A 22,012-nucleotide genomic window follows, 5' to 3' on the forward strand; every position below is an offset into this window, starting at 1 on the left:
TGAAGTGGCCTTTCACCTGCTTTCAGACTTCGGGATCCGGATACCTGTAGGCCACATCGATTATTTCGTCAATGGAGGCAAAGATCAGCCAGGATGCCCTCGATTCATCTCTGCAGGTGAGAACACTCTTTGGCCAAGCAAAGAGCCCTTGTGGTCATTTAGCAGTCTGTGAAAATGCTGTTTGGCAACCAGCTCCTGCTACAGTCGGAGAAAATATCAAAGCAAGACAACACGTAAAGACACATGGCAGCAGAGCTTCACAGCCCACGTCTCCTCTGAGCAGCACAGAAAGCAGCTGAAACTAAAATCACATGCAGGTCAAGTGTCTTGGCAGCACCTGCTGTCAAGAGATGTGATTTTGGTGACACTTCTGTATGAGCCCACACCACCTAACACCGGCAGAGCTTATATCAACAAAGAAAGCATTTTTGTTAGAAGGGCTCTTTGCTACTAGCAAAAGCTTCTTTTTCTTTTCATGCTGCAGGCTTAGACAGCTTGTACGATTATTGCCTTTTCCTTCTAGAGAGTTGGACTTCGCACAGTAAATAGTGTGGATAAATATTCAAATACTTTCTGGATGAGCCAGCTCCATTGAGGGTCACGTTACAAGGAATGCCCAAGGCACCTCGATTCCCGTAGCAGGGGTCACAGTGCAGGTGGGAGTCAAAGCTACTGTACCCCCTTGCAGAGGGCTTGGGTCTTCATCGGTCACACACTGACAGAGGGCAGCCATATGCCCTGCTCTTCTGGGGGACTCAATGTGGGAGACACACCTCCAAGTTCCTGCGTGACTTCTATTTGCAGTGGGATCTGGGTTTGTAGTCACAGAGGTGCTCTACAAAATGTTATTCATGGAGAGGGGATGGCTGCATAATCAGTATTTCTTGATTTTCCATTCCTTAGGAAAATGCAGAAAGACCCAAACCAACTGAAAGGCTCATTGCTGCTTTTCTCTAGGTGACTTTCTTCTTACAGGCTACAAGTATCTGATCTGTGATCACATGAGGGCAGTACATCTCTATGTCAGTGCCTTGAAACACTCCTGTCCTATAGTGGCATTCCCTTGCTCAAGTCATCAGGATTTTTTGAATGGCCGGTGCCTGGACTGTGATGATCCCTTCCTGTTCTCCTGTCCCAGAATAGGTACAGTACCAGCATGAGGCCTTCATGGAGCAGGGGACGATACATTCCTGACGGGTGTCAGTGCAGACCGCAGCACATGATTCAGATTTCTCTGAGCAGGGTTTGCTTGGGATCTCTCTGGGGATAGTGAGAAGCTGTTTCATTTTCAGGCTTCCATAGAGAAGCCAGAAGCTCATGTACTGTCAGAGTTAAAAAAAAATGGTGTCTTGAACATTTCTGATCTTTAAACATTTCACAGGGCCCACCAGTGTGTTAAAGGACAGTCTCCAGAATCATCTGCCTAACACATGGGCAATGAGCTCAAAAAGTGTCTTGTTCAGAGAAGCAGCTGGGAATTTTAGCCTAAGCATGAAGTCCCATTCACTGTGTCACTTCCTCTGGATAAATCCCTGCCATGGCCACACCGAAGATGGGCTGGCAGAAGGCAATATTTGCCTCTTTTAGGCTTCTGAAACTGGACTGTAGCAAGAGGAGAGGAAGCGTCCTCTGGTGCTATTTGGAGACTGGTAACAGAACAGTACAAAAAGGGGCTCTCAGATGAGCCGTTCCCTTCCCACCTCACCAAAACCACATCATCACCTCCTCAGTGGTGCAGGTCTTCTCAGCTGAGCCACAAATCCAATTTCCTAGTACCGTGTTTGCATTGTCCGAGCACCTTGTGTTTGTTTGCATCTGCACAAAACCACCAAGAGGTACTCTACTGATGATTACCCAGGTTACTCAGAGGAGGTTTTCTGAGGGCCCGTTAACCTGTCAGACAGACACCACAAACCTGTGTTTGCTCTAATTTGCACTGGTGTAAAGAAGGGGTCTGTCCTCCAAGATAACAAAGCTGGGAGGGGGGAGCAGTGGTGAATTGGAACTAATTAGATTTCCATTTGTGTTCTGGCTCCTTCATGGCTTTCCCTGCACTGGCTTCGTTTCCTCCTGCAGGCCTGCTGGAGCAGGCAGGTGTCAGCATGAGAAGGCTGCCCAAGGAAGTGATTGTTTACTTAATGACAAGTCCTTCAGCCCCGTTCTGTGGTAAGTAACAAAGAAAAAAACATGCCAGAAGGGGGTTGACCAAATGAGGCAGATTGTCTGTGGAGGCCAGGCAGTCACAGCCTGCCCCCCCATCAGAAGCAGCTGCTATGGCACAAGACACATAGCTGGAAATCAATTACTGTGCGTATCTCCCCTGCAAAGCCCTTTCTAATGGATTTATTAGTGTGGGCACAGCCCTGGATTAACACAGCCACATGGCTTCAGGACTGAAGTGAGGGGTCTGTTCACACCGCACTGTGCAGACTTGTCCACTGTGTGTTTCATACCGCAGAGACTATTTTCTTTCTTAAATCTGCTTAACCTTCTTTGCGCTGGTGGGAGCACGGGGTAAGAGCTAGAGATGACTTCTTTTGGCAGGCTAGGTACAACCCACTCACTCCCGCATACTTTCCCTCTTGCTCAGTCCACCACAGCCTGGTTGAGTTCCGACTGCAGAAGAAAAGAAATGTAGTCACCAGCATCGAGATCACTTTCTACAGCAACAGCACCAAGGACACTGCGAAGATCACCATGTGAGTGACAGTGCATGCTTCTGGCCTGCTTTTTTTCCATCTCCATGTGTAAGGATGTTTGTCCCAGTCCAGGAAAGGCACAAGGATAGTGCATCCCCTGAGTGCAGTCACTGTGTGATGAACCACAATCTTTCTTCTTGAATCCCTCCACATTTACCTTAAATGCTCTCAGGAATCAGGTATGTGTTCCCATTATTCGTTAACCCTGGCTAAGTCCACAAGTCCACAAAGCAGTAGGTGTGTTCCAGGATCCCCAGATTTGCCTACCTTTGTGTTGCTACAATAGCTCCTTTTGTACGCCATACCCTTGCCTGGTGCTGATTCAAATGACAGTCGCTGCCAGATAGTTATTAATCCTACTCTGCCAGACAGAGTTGTCTACACCAAGACCCTATCCACCACAGGTTCCAAACTGATGGACATCATGGCTCAGATGTTTCTCTTGATGCCCATTAGGACAGCAGCCGCAGAGAGGAAACAAGTGCATCCCAGCACAGCCAGAAATGTGTTCAGTAGCTTGTCGTCTCTGCAGTAACGCAGCAAAGCTCCCATGCTCCCATTGTAGGGGAAGTGTTCAGTGAGCAGGGGACCAAGACCGCATCTGTAGACAGTAAGATTTCGCTTGACAACGCTGTCCTCCAAACCATACCTGAATTAAAAGACGAGACTCAGAGCCCTGTTCCCCCAGCCCTTGCATCAGGGGGATCTCCCCACCACAGAGAAGTTCCCCAGAAAAAATTATTTGTCACTTCTTCCTACACCTTCCTACCCACTGTGGTTGTCTGGTAGGCACCATATGGGCATCCAGCTAATTGCTGCGTATGTTGCAGACAGCAAATATTGCTGGCTCCCTCAGGAAGCGGGAAAGCAGCCTGCTAAAGACCTCAGCAGGCTCTCCTTGGATCAGAAGGGGTCCCAGTACTGGATCCCACATAGACCTTATTAAGGCAAAAGATTGTGACCTGATGCTAACGGTGTTGCTTTGGTCGCGTGCACCAGGAGGTAGGGGTGAGAACTGGGGAAGGGAAAGCCTGCTGTAGGGTGCTCTCCAGCATGACACAGCTGCTTGATCGTGGATTTCCAGCCTAACACTGCAATTTGGAGTTCATACTCCAGATTGATGGAGCTCAGTCTGTCCAGCCCCTCCATGAAGCAAAGGCAGCCCTAGAAACTCGCAGGCCAAATCTGCCTTTACCAAAGTTGCAGAAGGGAGGGAATAACAACACCCAGATCAAGTCAGGGCCCGTGGGTTTTCTCAGGAAAACTTGCGGCACTTCCTTTTGCAGCTGTCGGATACAGTGCTTGATACGTGTCCAGCAGGAGGCATGTGAACACTGGAGAGAAAGGCTGCCCGGGGAAGTGACACAGGCAGGCAATCCCATGGCTTTACTGTACTCTCAGGTTTTAATGAGACAGAGTTACAGCTATCCAGGGACACCCTTGCCCTGGGAGGGCAGCAGCTGTGTTAATCACTTAAGCGCCCTCCAAAGAAGCAGGAGACTAAACTGAAAAATGCACTTACAGCAATAAACAGATTTGGGAGTGGAAGTGAAGATATCCTTTATAACTCACACTGTAGCAAAAAGCAAAGAAACTTCCCCCACCTCCAAGAAAAGCTCGACCCTCCAGTACAGTCAAGCTCAGAGAGTCAAACAGACATCTTTTGTAGGTTCTCACACCGCAGTTCAGACACTGATTGGTCACTGAATATTTCAAGTGATCTGACCTGCGTGTCGTCCCGTGGTTCCCAGGAACCACACAGGGACCTGGGAGTGTCCGACCATTCCCATGCCTTCAGCGAGTGACTCATTCCTTGACTCACACTGACCTTCTCTCTCAATCAATTCTGATCTCACTCCTCAAGATGCCGTTACCCCACACACATGTTGCTCAGAGTGCCCTCGAGAGACGTGTCCCCAAGCCCCAATGCCGTGGGGCTGACAGAGTAAGGAACTTGTTACAGGGCACTTTTCCCAGCTGCACTGGCATTGCTTACACATCAGTGTAACATGCCATCATCCTCCATAGCCAAGGAAACATACTTCTGAAGTCTGCCAGAGTCCCACATGCATCCAAAGGTGGTGTGGGCTCTGACCAAATGTCAGTCCCAGCAGTGTATTTCTTCAGCTTACTTAACTGTGCTCCTCTGTCCCACAGCACAGCTGCATCCTGCCCATGCAAAATATGCAGTAAAGGGACAGCCTCCCCTCAGTTTTCCATTTGCCATCTATTATTCGACTTTATAGCTGCAATTTCACGACACTTCTCATTTTTTGGCAGCTTCATGCCAGCCACACAAAACCTCCAGTATCTACCGCTGTATTCTAAGAAAGGGACTGGGTGCACTGGTTTGGGCTGGGCACTCTGGCCTAGGAGGACATCGAGTCCAGCCATCAGCCCACTCCTAGGGGCAATTCTGGTTAGCAGAATTGTAGCCTCTCCCTGACCCTTTTGTCACCTGTCCCCTTTCCCTACTGTCACGTTTCTGAGCAGGCAGTCACCAGATGCTTCTAGGATTTCAATGAGTCAGCTCTGCACATTATTCAGTGGTGCAAGGGAGCAGATGCTCCCCAGGCTCCCAGAGGTGCCAAGTAGGCCAGGCGTAAGAAGGCCCAGAGGACAGACTCCATGGAAGGGGAGCAGCCCACGTATGTAAAATGGCTGGGCAGCACCACTTCGTAGCACACAGTCTGCCACTGGGCTCTGACCATTAGCTCTTTACCCAGCCTCTGGCTTTCCTCAGTTCATGTTACCTGGCAAAGAACATAGGCACACACAAAGGTCCATCTATCCAAGCACCCCACCTTCAACATGGTCAAAAGCAAATACCTAGAGAAGAGCATAAAAGGCATGCAGCAGCACTTTGCCAAGGTAGTTTCCCTATTTCCCAATTTCTAGTTTATTGCATCTCAGGGACCTTCAGAGCCAAAGAAGAGTTCTTTGTCTTTATTACCTCCCAACACTTTTGTTTTCCATGAACTTATCCAGACCCCTCCTATGATTTCTGCAGTCATATAAACTTCCTAGCATCCACAACATCCCACAGCAAGGATTTTAACAGCTTGAACAGAATGGCATTTTGTGCACTGAGCAGTCATTTAAAGCCTACCACCTGTTCGCTTTATTTGATGACCCCTAGTTCCTGTACTGGAATAAAAGGTGAATAATCAATTCCAAACTGTGCCATCCATGATTTCGTAGATGTTCATCTTACCTACCACTTACCTCTCTGTAGCAATATGGGTAGTATTTCAATCTATACACAATAGTGGGAACAGCTTTTGCAATTGTGTGACGGAAGGAAGCATTTTTATACAGAAGTGTTCCTGACTACAGAGATGAAGCATGGAGAGAAGGCCAGTAAGAATATGTTCAGTTGCAGACTCTCATGTAATGCCCTATTTTGACAGATGAGTCTTTTATTTATGTGAAGGTTTCATGTTAATACCCCAGGTTCCTCCAGTGTTTCGATGCATCCTCAGGTTGACTGAACACTCTCCCTCACCTCTTCTCCCTGCGTTGCAGACCTCAGCAGGAGGAGGTGGGCAAGCGGCTGCTGGCTCACAAGGTTCCCCTCTGCGAGATAAACATTGTGATGCTCAAGTATCTCCCCAAGAACCGATTTTGGAGGAAGGATGAGTCACACATTGTCGGCAAGTTCTGTGCAGCCCCACTGCCTCTCAATAAGAAGTAAGTCACAGGAATACCTTTCAGGGATCCACTGAGCCTGGGGATGCAGCTTGTAGTTTATACCAATGCATTCTCTCTTCATCTCTGATAAGTGTGTAAAGAGGTCTCTCCCACCCCTCTGTGTCCCTATGCATATAATAAGAATATACCTTCAGCCGTAACTACCTTCTTCAGAGTTGAAGCAGCCAAGTCCTTCTCATCCTGAGAGAGAAAATGACCTTCTCCATAATACAACATTCTCACCAGGTCTGTTGCAGATCCAAAGTTCTCATAGGCAGGGCAAAATAGCAGGGTCTATACTGACGCATTAAACCCTTCCTATATTGCTTCTGAGCTGACTCTTATGCTGCCTCCTGGCTGAAGCAAGCTGGTATGCACTCCAAAGCAGGGAAACCCAGAAGCAGAAGGGACACTGGCTCACATTCAGATTCTGTTCTGATGGGCTATAAGAAGAGTCAGGCACAAGGCAGCAAAATATATCACAGGCCCAGATAGGGATAGTCATTCCTATGTAAAAAAACACTTGAGCATAAGGACTATGCCTCATTATCATCCCAAAATTGGGATGGACAGGCAGAATACATGGCTTTTTGGCACTTATAAATGGGACAGCATGACATGTTGCCTCGAAGGTGTGCTAACCTACACCCCTGGAAGCACTGGACTTGGCTGCGATGTGGGTGGGAAGCTGCAGAGTTGCACAGGATCACAACTGCCCTCATCACAAAACCGGGAGCACTCCGAGAAGCAAGGGTTCTTCCAGGAGGGGGTGGCAGAAAGGTGCAAGGCACAGCCCAATAGACCACCCTCCAGTTGATTCAGCCCAACCAAGGCTTAGCACCGTGTCCACCATACCCTTGCAAAGCAGCATGAGGTCCATCAGCAGCTTGTTTGCCCGTGTGTCAGGATAGTGACCCCTGCCTACTAAAACACAGCCTGACTTCCCCGTGCTCTTCCCACAGCAGGACCATGTTCTGCCTGCCCTGGAACATCACTCTTTACGGCAACACGGACGTCTCTTACCAGCTGTCTGCTGCATGTGCCTAGCATGGCTTTCAGAGTATGGATGCATACCCAAAACTGGGAAGGAGTCCTAAACCTACTGCTTCTCTCTGCTCACGGATGATACTTTCATCAAAGAACCACGTGGGTTTTTTACTTCCTGCATTCAGGAGAGGATGTCAAGGAAAAGTAGCATGCAGTACATCAGTGAGTACAAGATTTAGCAGTTGCAGCAAGACTTCCCAGTTAAAAGACTGAATTAGGACTTTTATCTCACAGATTCTGTACCAAGCTCTGAAAGAGACAGGCAAGTCATTTAATCACAAGATTTCAATCTCTGTGAAAGGAGAAGATGATATCACTCTTTCTACACAGGGAGTACTGGGATGATTCATTTGTGTTTTATTAAAGTGTCCTGAGGTTTTCATAGTAAAGGTGTGAAGTATTACTTCTCCTCAGCAAGGGGAGTTTAGTTTTGGTTTAGCCTTGGAACTGGGAGGTGCTATAGAATCATAGAATCATTTAGGTTGGAAAAGACCCTTAAGATCATCAAGCCCAACCATCACCTAGACTAACTACCAAGTCCACCACTAAACCACATCCCTAGTTGCTTAGGCAACTTCCTTAGCGGAGAACTCACTTGCACCACCTGCAAGATGCTTTCAGAGTGAGAACCTATCAATTTCATGTTATCAGAGTGGATCTCCATCTCATGACAGCACTGGTGCAGCTCTTCAGGCTGTTGGCTTGTTCTCTTTGAAGCTCACGTGAAGTGAAGCAGACACCAGAAGCTCAGAGTGCTCTTCCATGCAATTTTGCACTGCCTTGAACAACTGTCCAGAAGAGAAGGTAACAGGAGGACATCAGAGTATTGTAGCTATAGGACCACCTAAAACAAATTAGTCCCAGGAACTCAGCACAGCCCTTCAGACATGGAAAAGTAGGAAATGTCTGGAAAAGCACTGGTAGAAGACTAAAATATCAAGGAGACACATACAGAAGCAGCCCTTACCCATCCCTACCTGTTTTCCACCACCTTGATGCATCTGCAAATTAAAGAGGCGACAAGTCTTGCATCACTTTTGCCCCCAGCTACACACCCTGTAGACCACTCTCACTCGTTCCCTGGACTGGCTTTACTGGGTAACACAAAAGTGCACCAAGAACAGTATGGTCAAGAGAAAGGGACATGCTAAAAGCATTTCTGCCTTGAGGAGAGCTCTGTCACTCTGCATGAGCTGTCACTCCACTAGGCATTGTCACTGCAGAGTTACCTCCTGCCCTCAGCTCACATCCCAACTTTTGGACCCTGCCACGTGGCTGCTTGGAAGGCTAATTAACAAATGATCTCTAGTGTCCACTCAGGAGAGGGCTAGAGCCAGACTGACAACCTGGCAGAGATCCCAATTAGATTGTGCCATGACTGAAGGGTTTCCAGGAGCTTCTTGTTGAAGACTGGAGTACAACCAAGAGAGTGCAGTGACTGGCCGTGGTGACAGCCATTAGCAGGATGATCCTCAGGCCTGGGCAGCCCCGTTGTCCCATCCTGGGATGAAAGCAAAGGCGAGCAGAGTGAGAAGCAGCATATGCAGTGATGATGACTGTGGATCCCACATACCCAGCACTCCACAGGCCTCTCCAGACCTCAGCAAGTACCAGATCCCGAGGGCTCAGATCTCACTTGGAGGAGATCTGCAAGCCACATCAAACTACCTCCAGGCCACAGCCCTTGTGTGAGCAGCACCAGGCAGGCAGGGCTGCCTGTAACAGCCCAAGCCTGACAAAAACCCAGCCCAGCACATGGGGTGTCTGTGCCCCTGTGTGTCTGTGCCAAGAGATGCTGAAGATCACCCTGCCCTGTGCATGCTGCTGGGGGGCCTAACGCTCCTTGCTCCACCCCTCAATATCTGCTGTGAAGAGGCTCCCACCCTCACCGCCAAGCTGGGTTGTGCCAGGAGCTGTAGGACAGGGAAATTCTCCATGGGTATCTCCATCTCTGTGACTCCCTAAAAGAGGAAATGGTGGGGGAAGCCCACCAGCCAAACCTCATTGCAGCTGAACATGGAAGAGGCTTTCCAATTTCACACTTCCATCTAAGACTGCACTTTCTTCTCCCTACCAGTGACTGCTCTCCCCAGAGACCTTTTGCACTCACTCATTTCTTCACTGTGTGTGTGCCCCACAGGGCACAAAAAAAAAAAAAAAAAAAGCCATCTCAGGGTCTCCCTCTCACCTGAGTCCACAGCTCCCTGCCTTTCTTGTTCCAAAAGAATCAACTCAAACAGACCCTTCACCTGAAGCTGGTAACTTCTTCACTAAGTGGTGCTTGCCATTAGTGAGAAAACTAGTTCCTGGAAAGGGAATTTCTGGTCTTACTAGAGTGGATGCCCAGTGAGATGCATCACATCAAATCTCCATATAATGCTCTCTATCCTATAGAGATATCCTATATCCTATGCCCATTACCAAAGCCACCAGGCAGACCATTTTCCACTGTCCTTTTTCCCATGCTTTGAGACCACCTCACATCCTTCAGACAATGTTATCTCCCTAGCCAAATCCTCAAACACCAACAGTTTCATCTCTGTCTTTAATGGGAATCATTAAACGAAAGGGAACACAGATCCTGTGAGCAGGCTCGTGTCGCTTGCAGCCGTATCGGTGTGCTGTGGTATCGGAGCTGCCGACACACTTCGGAATAAAAACCAAGCCAGGGAAGCTCCCTGGGGCCGGCAGCTCCAGGCGAACATCGTGGGGTGGGAGGTGCTGGAGTGCCACTGCAGTCCCACGCGCGTGCTTCACGTGCTCCTGAGTGTACGTGTCTGTGCGGGCAGACGTTTCGGTGCGTGTCAAAGAGTGTCTATCTGGTCAGAAACGTGAGTGAGCAGACGTGCCCTCGGAGGGGCTTTGGGATCCAAACAGCCTGTTGTTCCCTAGAGCTCGGGGGTCTGAGTGGGAGCCAGGGGAGCTCGTCCTTTGCAGAGAGGGTTGGGGTAGCTCTGGAGGTTTCCAGAGGCTGCAGAAGGAAAGCAGTGGAGGGGGAAGGAAAATGGGAGGGAGGAGAGAGAGAGACAAAAAAAGAAAGCACCATTATTATCACAGGAATAACTCGTCTTCCAAACTTTTCCAACACACAAACCTCATGGAGCCCACCATTACCTTTCCTTCTCCCCTCTCCTCTGAAATTAGCATGCAAAACTGTGCAATTCCTCCACACATGGTAAATCAGTAAATGAGGTTACCCACCCACCTGAGGCAACAAAAACGAAGCTCTTCAAAGCACATCCTCTGATACCGGTGAAACAAAGCCCACAGCAACTTTAGTTTTACTCATGAAGCAGGTGTAAAACAGTTCCTAACTCACTCAGATACTGAGATACAGGTCAACAAGCACCCATCCGTCTCACCCACCAGACAGAAGCCAGCCCGCAGATGCAACTGCACAGAACTAAGTAGCAGCAGCTCTGCATGTTGCAAGCATTGCAAAGCAACAGGCTAGGGCAAATGTGTCATGAAAGGGGGGAAAGGCAGGTGGCTTTTGGTTGTTTGAAGATGCGTATGAGGAATAAAGCTTAGTTTGCAAAGGAGCACTGAGCTATATATACAGCAGTACGCTGTTGAAGCAAGTTTTGAACAGAATCTCTGAACCTGTCTGTTTCAAACAGGCAAGTTACTGAAATATCTGTCCTCTTCAGAAAGAACGTGCTCATCATAGCACAGTCTGTCTTATTCATAAGCAGTCTAGAAACTCTTTCAAGAACTAGGTAAGTATAGCAGGTCACTACATCTCACATGAAAATTTCATATGAAACAACCTCAAGATGCACCAGGGGAGGTTTAGGTTGGACATTAGGAAGAATTTCTTCAGAGAGAGGGTGATCAAGCATTGGAAAAGGCTGCCTGGGGAACTGGTGGAGTCCCCATCTGTGGAGGTATTTGAGAGACACCTGGACATGGCACTAAGGGACATGGCTTAGTGATGGGACTTGGTAGGTCAGGTTGATGATTGGACTTGATGATCTTGTAGGTCTTTTCCAACCTAGATGATTCTGTGACCTTCACAGCACTGTGGTGATTCAAAAATTGTTTTCTGCACTGTGGCACAGAAGGTGGCTATTGCAACAGTGATAAGGAAGGTGGTACGCAGAAGCACTTCTGCAAGGGGAATTTAGAGAGCCAGAAGGTAATTACCCAGGCTGGAAGCTGCTGGGGAGCCGGATGAGAGCTCAAAACAGGGGAAAGCCCCGGGGGAGCTCTGACTGCCGGGATCGTGGCTATAGTGTACTTCAAACAATGACACTGCAGGGAATATCCCTGTTTACTATTAATGTTTTCACCACTTCTAAAGCATATGTTATGAAAGTGCTTTCCCTTGGCCACGACAGGCCTGCTCAGATAATCTGTTGGGCTGTGGTTAGTGCCTGGCCAGGAGAGGACCGCAGCTCCTCTCCGCCACCAAGTTTTGCTGTTTGTTTTGCACTCAAGTCATGGAGGAACAGAGTTCCGATGTGACAACTGCTGGTGTGCTGCTGGGATGGTGATGCAATTGGGATACAACTGGGATACTAAGACATGAGCAGAATAACAAGGATGTCCCCTTCCAGTGTGATGGGCTCACTACACTGAGTTTGCATTTCTTCATCTAATTACCTTAGAAATAAAAATGCCATGCTGGTTGTTGCCTTCAGACTGACAGACAAGAAAGACCATCCTCATTTTATCACAGCTCTCTACTCCAAGTATTAGCCCACATCGATATTGCCTCATTCATAAGATCTGGAAAGAGGAAAGCTCCCAGCATATTTTAAAAGGAAACTGAAAGAAAGCGTAGCCTTGTGTTGTGTCCCACAAGCTTTTCCTAATGCACCCAACCACCTCTTGCATGCATGATCACAGTATTATCTCATGACAAAAAAAAAAAAAAGCCAAAAAAAAAAAAGCTGCGGTGTTCCTTGCCCCCTTCCCTCCACTCTTTTTTTTTTTTTTTTTTTGCATTTGAAAATTTGGTTTATACTGAGCTTAATCAACCAGGAGAACTTTGCCAATGACCTGAGAATGGACATCCTTGTGCTGAGAAGACAACATCCAAACAAAGCATACAAAGTGACTTTACCCCCTTTATGACACTAACTGCACTTATTTTTGATTGCGTCCGCTCAACAGAAATGCCTGACAGTTAAGAAGATGGCTGTCTCATAAATGATTCACGTTCCTGCCTCTCCAAGTAAGGACTGAAAAAGTTGCAAGTTCGTATCACCAGCAGTGTACCAGGGACTGTCACATTAATAGAACTTCGCAGACAGAAAACAAGTGAAGATTTTATTTTTCTCCTCTCTGCCTTCTGGCTTTTTTTTTTTTTTTAATAAAGATAAATTAAGCAAAGCTCTTGCTCATTTTTTATCCAATTCGAGGAAAGCCAGACATGCTTGTTCCTTTCCTGGCCAGTTCTGCCATGTCCGAGATTTCAAGTCTGGAGGCATGGAAGCAGTACAGGAACAGGAATGTGACTCAACTCATGGCAGAATTGTACAAAACCAGGGAGATCTTCTAGTTCCACTACTTTCAAAAACTATATTCAACTTCCTTGCTGCCACGCAGACGGGGTTCATGCAATGGTCTCTTCTAGGACAGAAATCCCAATCCTGGGCTTAGTGTCTGGCAACTGGATGTCAGAAAGCAGCTCTTATTCGGTGGGGGCAGGAATGCACATTTGGAGGCTGCAGCTGGCGTGCAGCAGCTGGCTAAAAGTAGCTCAGCATGGAATTTATCCCTCGGCCATTTGGATCTGAATTTCAAGCACAAGCCACCCTACCATCTATTTCTGTTCACCTGCGTTGCTCCTCTGCTCCAACATCCCCCAGGCCTAGGGATTTTCCCCCATGCAGAGTAAGGAGCTGGCATTTTGGAGGAAAGCATCTTATTCCCACTCACCAAAAAGCAGAGTCTGGGGGCATGTTAAAACAATGCTTAGCCTGCCAGCCCCCCAGGCTCATTGCAGACCTTGAACAATGATGCACAGTACTCCCCACTATCAACCCACGGTGAGCCCTGGAGGTGCTTTAACCTATGCCTGGTTGTCTGCTCTCTCAGCTGCAGATACCCTCCTCAGTTCAACACTGGAGTGTCTCCAGGCTCAGCTGTACCTTGTAGTGAGCAGGTTGGGTCTGTGCTGTCCCTGTGGGCAACTCATGTACCTCCTGCCCGCTCGGACACCATTACAGTGCCTCTACCTCCCTGGGGAGATGCACAGAGGACAGGGCAGAGAAGAGCTTCCTATGGCCAGGTTATCGGTCCTTCCACCTCACTGTGCAACTGATGCCTGGAATAAAGCCTTTACCCTCCTTTTGCTTAAAATCACACAGATCAAGGACAAATCCTGGGGTTCTCTGTGGCAGCCGGTAAAAAATGCTGCAGAGCGCAGAAGACCTCACAGCAGTGTCACAGACCTTCCTGGTGCCATTAAGACCAAATAGGTGCACCTGGCAATCAAGGGGCATTTTGGGTGATCAATCAATGCATTTTGGGTGATTTCCTTGGAGAAAAAAAGGGATGTGTGGTGGGTGTTCATACCTGCTTGTACACTTGCCTCCATGTCAGCAGAGAAGCGTCCTGTGCTGGTGGCCACCAGCCTTTGCTCTGCTCTGGGGTCTGCCAAACCCCAGCCCCTGGAGACCCCAGGAGAGCCGTGGGCTCTGCCCCTGGGGACCCCAGGAGAGCCACCTGCACTCCTCCCCAGCTCTGCACAGGAGCAAGCCCGCGGCAAGCAGAGGCGAGAGGCCGGGGAACAACTCGCTGCCGCCGGCGGGTACTTACGCAGGGATGCCACATGGGGTGACGCGTGCCCGTGCCGGGTGCGCCCTCACTTCATATACTCCCCTTCGCTCACATAGTCCATAAAAGACCCCGGCAACTCAGCAAAATCTTCCAAGACAAGACTGGTGGAGTCCTCACCCAGCAGGTCACTCTCGGGCCGGGAGGCCCGGGGGCGCGGAGCCGGCGGCGGTGGTGGTGGCGGAGGCTGCGGAGGGGCCTCAGAGGCACCAGCGGGTCCGTGGGCAGGCGGCGGCGTGGGCTGCAGCTCCTCAGCCTCTTCTGGTTCCCCCTCGGAGGAGGCCGGCCCGAGGACGTGGTAGAGGCTGGGCAAGCGGATGTCGAAGCGGAGGCCGAACTTGGCGAAGAGCTTCTCGTTGAGGGAGTAGAGCTTCTCTGAGATGTCGTAGCCCAGGTGGGAGGAGAAGAGGCGGGCGACATAGCGGTCCTTCCTCAGGAGGAGGTAGAGCCGCCGCCTTGGCCAGGTCACGTAGCTGCAGTCGGTCTCGGCCGTCAGCGTGACCTGCAGGGCAGGGAGGGAGCGGAGTGAGCCCCAGCACCCCGGGGTCACCCACACCTCTCCTCGGGGGTGGTGGGGCTGGAGAACCACTTCAGATACGACCTCACCCACTGCTGATTTCCTTTCCCCAAGGAAACAATTTTGGTTGGTTTTAGAGAACATTTGTTTTGCTTTGGGTTTTCCCAACATGATTACAGCCATTTATTCTGCTAGCTATAAGATCAGGCTAACAATAATAAATATTTATATACACAACACAAGAGTGTATATTGCAATAAATATAATAATAAAACAAACACACAAAGGGTCAAACACTCCTGGGCTAAAGAAGAACATCCGAGTGTAATGGAGACACCGGCATGCGAACAAGTGTCGGAACAGAAATATCCTGGGGGCTCCCTTTCGCTCTATACCCAGGGGTCTCCTTGGCCTGCCACCATGGCAGAGGGCCACTGGGAAGCTGAACACAGCTTGGCTGCAAGTGCGTGTCCTTGGGATTGATATCCAACGCCACTGCCATGCAAGCAGCTGCTGTATGAAAGAAATACAGGAGCTAAAACCTGAGAACTTCCCCAGGCCAAGGTGAGCGGGATTAAGGGTCACACGGAAACCGCAATGAGCAGAAAGTCCTTTTCCTAACCAGCTTCTGGTGCAGCAATCGAAACCCTCTGCTTCCCGCAAGGGATTAGGTGAGCTGTGATCACAGAAGCTGTCTCCTAACCAGGGCAGCAGGACAGGATTCGCTCATGAACACCTCCAGCACCATCAGAGCTCCTGGAGGAACGTGCCAGCCACGAAACCTGACTCCTGCGGGCACTGGGAGCCAGCAGCTCTGTGGGAAGAAGATGTGGCCAAAGCAGAAAGCATGAGGAAACCAGCTCTCCTCATGGAGTGAGTCAAGCTTCTGCCACTTTTCAGTGGGCCCGGAACTGAAACTGCTCGATCCAGGTGGCCATGAGGAAAATCTGGACAAGAGAAGCCTTCCATACCTTCCTCCAGCAAAGCCCCAGAATCAAACATCCTTTTTTTTTTTTTTTTTAACCCAGATGATTGTGATGCTGGGGATAAGGTTGAGATGAGCCACAGAGTCTTATTAACTACTCAGATAAGAGTGACTAGTGTGTCTGCCAAAGGTAGCACGTCACCATGGCCAACCGTGGGTGTCAAGAGAAACGTCCTGCCAGGAACAAGGACCTGTCAAAGTCTCACCTGCTGAATGCTGGTCTCACACAGCCTGATACTTCTTCATGCTCCTCAGTAAGCAGACAAGGTTTTAGGCATTTTTGGCACACTGCTGCAGCCTTTCCCCACCTAGGACAGCACCTCCCCACCCCAGTGTCTGGCGCAACTGACCTCCCCAACCAGCCACATCTTGCAGAGCAGGAGCTCCCCAGCTATCTCACACACCACAGATAAGGATGCTCAGGAGCTCTGGGAACAGTCAGTTCCACAGAAATTAGCTCAGAGGGCAATACAGATGTCTTCTCAGGTTGCACGCCATCCAGCTGCCTGTTTCCCACCCTAGAAGGAGAATTTCCCCTCTAGGAGCACCGGGTATCATTCTCCCTGCTCGACTCTTACGCAAACACCATCCAGGAGCCAGCAACAATCTGCTGCTGGGTTGAAGCCCGGAGCAGAACACAGCCGTGCTGTTGTTGCCCTCACCTACCCCATTATCTTGGCCTGATATCTCAATTTCTGCTCAGGACCTGCAGCCCTGTGCCACTGTCACACGGCCAGCCACTGACTGCCACCGTTACTCTTGCAAGACCGTGATCAGTGGTGGCAGCAGAGCTTTCAGGACCAGCCATCATGAGCCCCCTCACACAGTACACAGGCCGAATTCAGAGCCAAGGAAAGCAGATTTGGGGAGCTGCCCCGGCTTAGCCAAGTCTGAACTTGGCTGTTCTTGTAAGAAAGCATCATCATTCCCTCATGGCTGTCCCACGCTCCCAAGGGATTAGAAAAGTCCCTCCCCGTATGCCCTAACTGGCACACTCAGGACTGACATCCTGATAGGGATCAGCCTGTCCTGGCTTGTGAGTTAGAGGCAGAGAGATGTGGGCTTGAGTAATCTCCTCCAGAAGGAAAGCCAAGCAAATACGTTGGTGTTGACAGCAAGAGCAAAACCCTCTCAGTTGCTGCAAATAAGAATTGGTCTGGCCTCTCAGCAAGGGATTCCTGTGCTCAGAAAGGACCATATTCAGGCGTGAATCAGCCTTTCTGCTTCTCCACGCCGAACACATCACCATCAGAAAGGGGATATTTATGGATTTACATCACTGCCGCGTTTTGCCACGCTTATGCAGGGAGGCACGGCCGGCCAGCTGCACGTTGGGGTGAACGTGTTGGTGTCGGGGGCTTACCTGGAAAGTCCCTTCCTCAGAGGGTCGCAGTGATTCCCACTCTGGAGAGTCCAGGAACTGGTAGGGGAAGACATAATGGAGAAACTGCCCGTCCTGGCTCACTCGGACCCTGCAGAGAGGACAGGAGAGATAGGCAGGCTTAGACCACAGAGCAGGCACCCCATGAACGTGATCACACCGTGTGCAGGAGCCAGTCCCACCAGCAAGGAGAGGCTTTCTCCCTGCCACACACGTCCCCGGTCCCCTCTGGGACAGCTGAAAGTGCTCCAGTTTCTGGGACTCAACCCCTTTGCTCCACGGAAATGAGATTCACTGCCCTGTAATCTGCCTGGTTTGTTGCTTGCTACGCAGCCAGCCCCCACAGGTGCGATGCTTGGTCCTGAACCAGGACTCCTCAGCCTGCGAGGCTGCTGCTTTTCAAGTACCTCTCAGCCTAATTGCGCCTCTTTCCACTTGCATTTTCCTCCTTTCCTCAGAGCTGTATGAGGGCAATCCCCACCTCTAGGCTGGGATGCCACAGAACCCTTCCCCCAAATCCCGCTGGCCGTTGTTCCTGCACACCACGCTGCAAGCCCATAGTTTGCTGCACATAATCATTCAACCTCTCCTGGCCTCTTTGCCTCCTAGGCATGACTTTCTCCTATTTTTGCTACAACCGCCTAACAATGCCAAGATCGAACCCCCACCCAGCCCCACTGCATAGCAGAGGGGAACTGCACAGCCCCGGGCAGCGGCAGGGCACACTGAGGCTCTATTCTTAGCTCTGTGCCACCACATCGCTGCATGATTTGGGGCCTCTTCCCTCCTGTCACCACGTTCCCCAGTTGCACGATGCTCACAGGCAATTCCAGCTTTCAGGAGGCACAGGGCTTGGGTCACTGGTGACTGCCAACCAGCCAGATGTGCTGCCCGGACAGGTCAGGGACTGCAAGACTTTGTGATTCAGGCACGTCCTGCCCTCCCAAGCCCACCTTACCTTGCTATTGCTCAGCTCAAGAGCAACATAGCTCTGCAGGGTCAGCAAGGGCCTCACAAGGAAACAGAGTGGGTACCAAGAAATGCAAATCCAATCCCATCTCCATGGATTTTATTTACAGACTTGGTGCGCTTCAGTGCAGGCTGCTCAGCAGGGGGGTTTGGTAAAGGGAAAGGCAAGTAAAGGAAATACACATACCCAATTTCCTCCCAGTGCTTTGACATTCAGCACTGGTCAGTGTTACCAGGATAGTCTTAACACATCCCAAGAAAAAGGACAAACACCGAAAGAGCAAGTACAACTTTTCTTCTTCATGCACCCCCTCACCTCATACCAGAGAGGACGGACCACTGCAATAAACCATGAGCTCCAGGTGATGCTGGGCTCGTCTTCCCAAAGGAAAATCCTTGTGAGACACTCACAGCTCAGCACTGCTCCCACCTGCAGGTCTCTTTCCCTTCCCACTCTCACCTGACATTAATGCCACGTGCCTGACAGCAGCTGGGAAGATAATATTGCTACTATATTCTGCATTTGGATTTTGCAAGCTGGAAAAGAGGCATAGAGGCATGCCACAGGCTCTCAGGTGAACAAATGCCAGTACTTCATCGGCACAGTTCAGTCAATAACCAAAAAGAATCAAAAGGATGTGACTTGCAGGCAGTCAGCTGCAACCATCCCCAGGTCCCTGTGGTCCTCCGTGATGGTCTGGGGGAAGGAATAGCATGAAAGCGTAAGAGTCAAGGAAGGAATGAAGCCTGATGAGGCGGTGTCCAGTAGAGGGGTGTACTCACTCTTTGATGAAATGGCCTCAAAGTGAAAAAATTCAGAGCCCTGAGGGTTCAGGTGTTGGGAACAGGGAGCAGAGCCTCTCCCTTAGTGCTGCTGGCCAGGGCGAGCAGGTGAACCAAAGACTGCTGCTCAGTGTATTTGGCCACCCACATCACAGAGGTGTGTCTGGTACCCACAGAGGCCACAGGTTCAGACATCTCCTTCCTGCCCTCAGAAACACTCTCTCTCAGCCTTTAGGCTCCAGGTCTGCTCCCGTTAGAAATAAAATCACAGAGTAAGAGATGAGGACCCCCCCAGCATTATCGCAAGTGAGGCTGAGCTGGCAGCTCCACCACATATTGTTTGATGCTGCAAACCATTCCATGAAATATTTTAATTTATATTAGGGAAAAAAAATAAAAGCCAAACCCCAAAAGCAAATTAAAAACAAGCAAACAACAAAAGCAACAGACAGATGCATACTACAGGGCCCTTTCAGAGGAAGGAAAGGATCACCACCCTAATTTCTGCAGAGGGGCAAAACCACAAGAGGAAGCCACAGCACTTTTCTGCCAGACTTTGCTCAGAAACGTGAGGGTCCTTACCTGCCAGAGAGCAGCAGCGAGAGGCGGTCAATGGGCGTCTTGCCCTCCACCGCGTAGTTCTGGTCTCGGGCTAGCGGCTGCACTTGCTCCTCACAGCATTTCACAATTTCCCTGTAGACCTCCAGGGGCACCTGCAAGGGCAGGTACATGGTCTTGTAGAGGAGGTCAAACTCTTCGGGGATGGTGTCCTTGCGGAGCCGGTAAGCCAGGTGAGCCAGCTGCAGCAGGCAGACGAAGACGAGCAGCATGTTCCAGACGAAGACGTCCAGCCCGCAGGCGCTCAGCCAGCCCCACAGGGCATAGCAGAAGTAGCCTGGGGCCAGGAGGCCGAAGATGTAGAGGGACCCAAAGATGCCGCTGCCCCCCATGTAGCCCAGGAGGACGATGCAGCTGGCCAGCTGGTAGGCTGCTCCCTCCATGTGCTCCTTCCAGGCATCGCACGCAGGAGGCTGGAGGACAGCCTGGTCCCAAGAGGGGCTGCTGGCGCTCATCCTGCCCCGCTGCCCACCCTCCCTGGCTGCCCGGCGTTAAAAAACTATTGTCATACGCAAAGAGGTCTGAAACCAGAGCTGCTGGGAGGCTGTTCCTCCTCCTCCTCCTCCTCAGTGCCGGCGGGTCCCACGGCAGCACGCTTCAGAGCAACATGCTAAAGCACTGCCGGACGTTTTCGCGCCTAGAAAATCCCAGAAGTGTTTGTTTTTCCCTCTTCGTGGCTCACAGATCAGGCCGGCCCCCTCCCTAGCCGCACCAGAGGGAAACGGAGCTGGCAAATAGGAGGCCGAAAGAGTTCAGTCGAAGAGAAAGCAGAGGCCATTAGCTGGAATACTCCGGGACCGGACGGAGATCTGGTTGCACTGCCCCTCTCGCCAGCCCTCTGGCAGTGAAAATAGAGCCCGTGAGAGCTGCGGGGAGAGGAGCGTAGGGCGCCCGGGTTGGATTCGGTATGTCTATCTCTTGGCAGCCGCGAGGAGAGGGACCCCAGAGGGATAACCATGTTTGGAATTGAAATCCAAGGAGCAAAAGCAGCGAGGGGAACGGAGAGCAGGCACGCACCCGCCACTTAACATAACTCAGGCACCCAGATAAGCCGGGCAGTGCGAGGAGAGGGAAAACAACCAGCTTTATCACTGCAAACTCCAGCCGCACGCGGGGCTCAGCGCTGCTCTGCACTCTCCTGGAAGGGATTGACAGTCACGCAGCACAAAAAAGGAGAAAGGCCGTCTCCTTCTCCCGCTGCAACCGGTAGCGATGGCAGGAACTTAGCAAAAGAAGAGAGAGTCGGGTCAGTGGGAAGGATTTCCCCACAACAGGCTCTGCAGCACAGCCTCCCCACGGAGATGGGGCAGCTCCATCCGGCAGGGCATTTCAGACCACGGGGATTGAGGTAAAGCACAGAAGCACATTTGTGAGTGCAAGGGGCAGAGTTAAAGTAAACGGGACCCAGCTTTATCTATCACGAAGAGGAGACCGTGCTGCCTAGAAGTTTTGGAGCGTAACGCTGGGAAGCGTGCTTTGCGGGGACATCCCAGCTGAGGGAGGACTCTCACCCCACAGATAACAGGCTCTCAAGCTGCATTTTCATCTCATATATGGCAGAAAGGATGCTTTTGAGCAGGTCTCCTATCTTCATCCCCACTAAAACAAGTAGCACAGATGCTGGCAGAAGGTAAGCTCCTGGGGAAACATCTCCCATAGTAATTCTTTACAGTCATTCATAACTCCCCTGGGGCTTCATTCACCATGAGGAGGAAACACAAACCCTTTCAGCTCAGGTGGCCTAGGACACAGGTACAAGGGGGACCTGCTGAGTTCAGTTCTCCACGGTCAGCCATAGAAAAGATGCATAAATGCAACTTTTCCCCTGCTTCGAGTACCGTGCTATCAGTCATACAGGCAGGGTCCCCCCACTGCGAGGAAGCAGTTACATTTCAGGCATTGACGCAACCGGCACGGTCAGTCAACAGTATGAAGTCAGCTTGCATGGGTCAGTGGAGTAGAGATTGGGTTTCAAGGGTGGTTGTGTTTCAGGACGAGCTCGCAGCTGCCCTGCCTAACATGCCATTCTCACTGGCACCATCCACTTAAAGACACACAATCAGTTCTTCCACTAATAGCGCTCTGGAATAACGTTATCAACTGGGTGAGGCTCAAGCAATGCTTTACAGCAGCCTTGAAGAATTCATCATGGTCTTGGATAGTACGATTTATCTCTACAATGCCTAGGCCACGTGCAACATGGAGCACTAAAGCTCCTAAGAGCAGCAAAGCTTAACCAGTTGCCATGTGGTAAGGAAATAGCACAAATTAAGCTTTGCACATGGGTAAGTACGATCCACCCAGAAACATGCTTCTGTTAAGGGTGAAGTGAAACAGGAAAAATTGTCTCCAGTGGTCCCTTATTTAAGAGAAGGGATAAATCCTGCTGACTGAAGCAGAATGAGGCGAGAGGTATGGAGAAGTGAAAAAACTTCTTTCTCTTGGCCTTTCTGCAGAGAGGCAAGAACGATCTTACAGCCAAAGCACTACAGCACAAGTATTGGTTCTGGTTTTCCTACCATTGTCATGTACTTGCT

The 22,012-nt window shown here is 50.3% G+C and overlaps 2 protein-coding genes across 6 annotated transcripts in view; one reads left to right on the forward strand and one right to left on the reverse strand.

Moving 5' to 3' along the window:
- The window catches only part of PLA1A (phospholipase A1 member A), an 18,523-nt gene extending 11,033 nt beyond the window's left edge, over nucleotides 1–7,490 (forward strand). The window contains exons 6-11 of one of the 4 annotated variants that reach the window (XM_013183357.3): nucleotides 27–116; nucleotides 958–1,143; nucleotides 2,077–2,166; nucleotides 2,591–2,699; nucleotides 6,225–6,389; nucleotides 7,352–7,490. In XM_013183357.3, the coding sequence (XP_013038811.3) occupies nucleotides 27–116; nucleotides 958–1,143; nucleotides 2,077–2,166; nucleotides 2,591–2,699; nucleotides 6,225–6,389; nucleotides 7,352–7,436 (725 nt within the window). In that variant the 3' untranslated portion in view covers nucleotides 7,437–7,490. Of the gene's footprint in view, nucleotides 1–26; nucleotides 117–957; nucleotides 1,144–2,076; nucleotides 2,167–2,590; nucleotides 2,700–6,224; nucleotides 6,394–7,351 lie in introns of those variants that run through there. The other 3 variants (XM_013183367.3, XM_067004073.1, XM_048047676.2) reach the window with 3 other exon arrangements.
- Nucleotides 1–21,035, reverse strand: part of POPDC2 (popeye domain containing 2) — a 21,490-nt gene extending 455 nt beyond the window's left edge. The window contains exons 1-4 of one of the 2 annotated variants that reach the window (XR_010834291.1): nucleotides 19,440–21,035; nucleotides 17,088–17,196; nucleotides 14,205–14,724; nucleotides 17–10,407 (exon numbers count right to left, since the gene is read on the reverse strand). Coding sequence is in view for 1 of the 2 variants with exons in the window: in XM_013183345.3 (XP_013038799.3) it covers nucleotides 10,325–10,407; nucleotides 14,343–14,724; nucleotides 17,088–17,196; nucleotides 19,440–19,930 (1,065 nt within the window). In the remaining variant the exon portion in view is untranslated. Of the gene's footprint in view, nucleotides 1–16; nucleotides 10,408–14,204; nucleotides 14,725–17,087; nucleotides 17,197–19,439 lie in introns of those variants that run through there. The other variant, XM_013183345.3, reaches the window with a different exon arrangement.
- Between the last annotated feature and the right edge of the window lie 977 nt (nucleotides 21,036–22,012).

This window comes from Anser cygnoides, chromosome 1, assembly GCF_040182565.1.
Source record: "Anser cygnoides isolate HZ-2024a breed goose chromosome 1, Taihu_goose_T2T_genome, whole genome shotgun sequence".
NCBI lineage: Eukaryota > Metazoa > Chordata > Aves > Anseriformes > Anatidae > Anser > Anser cygnoides.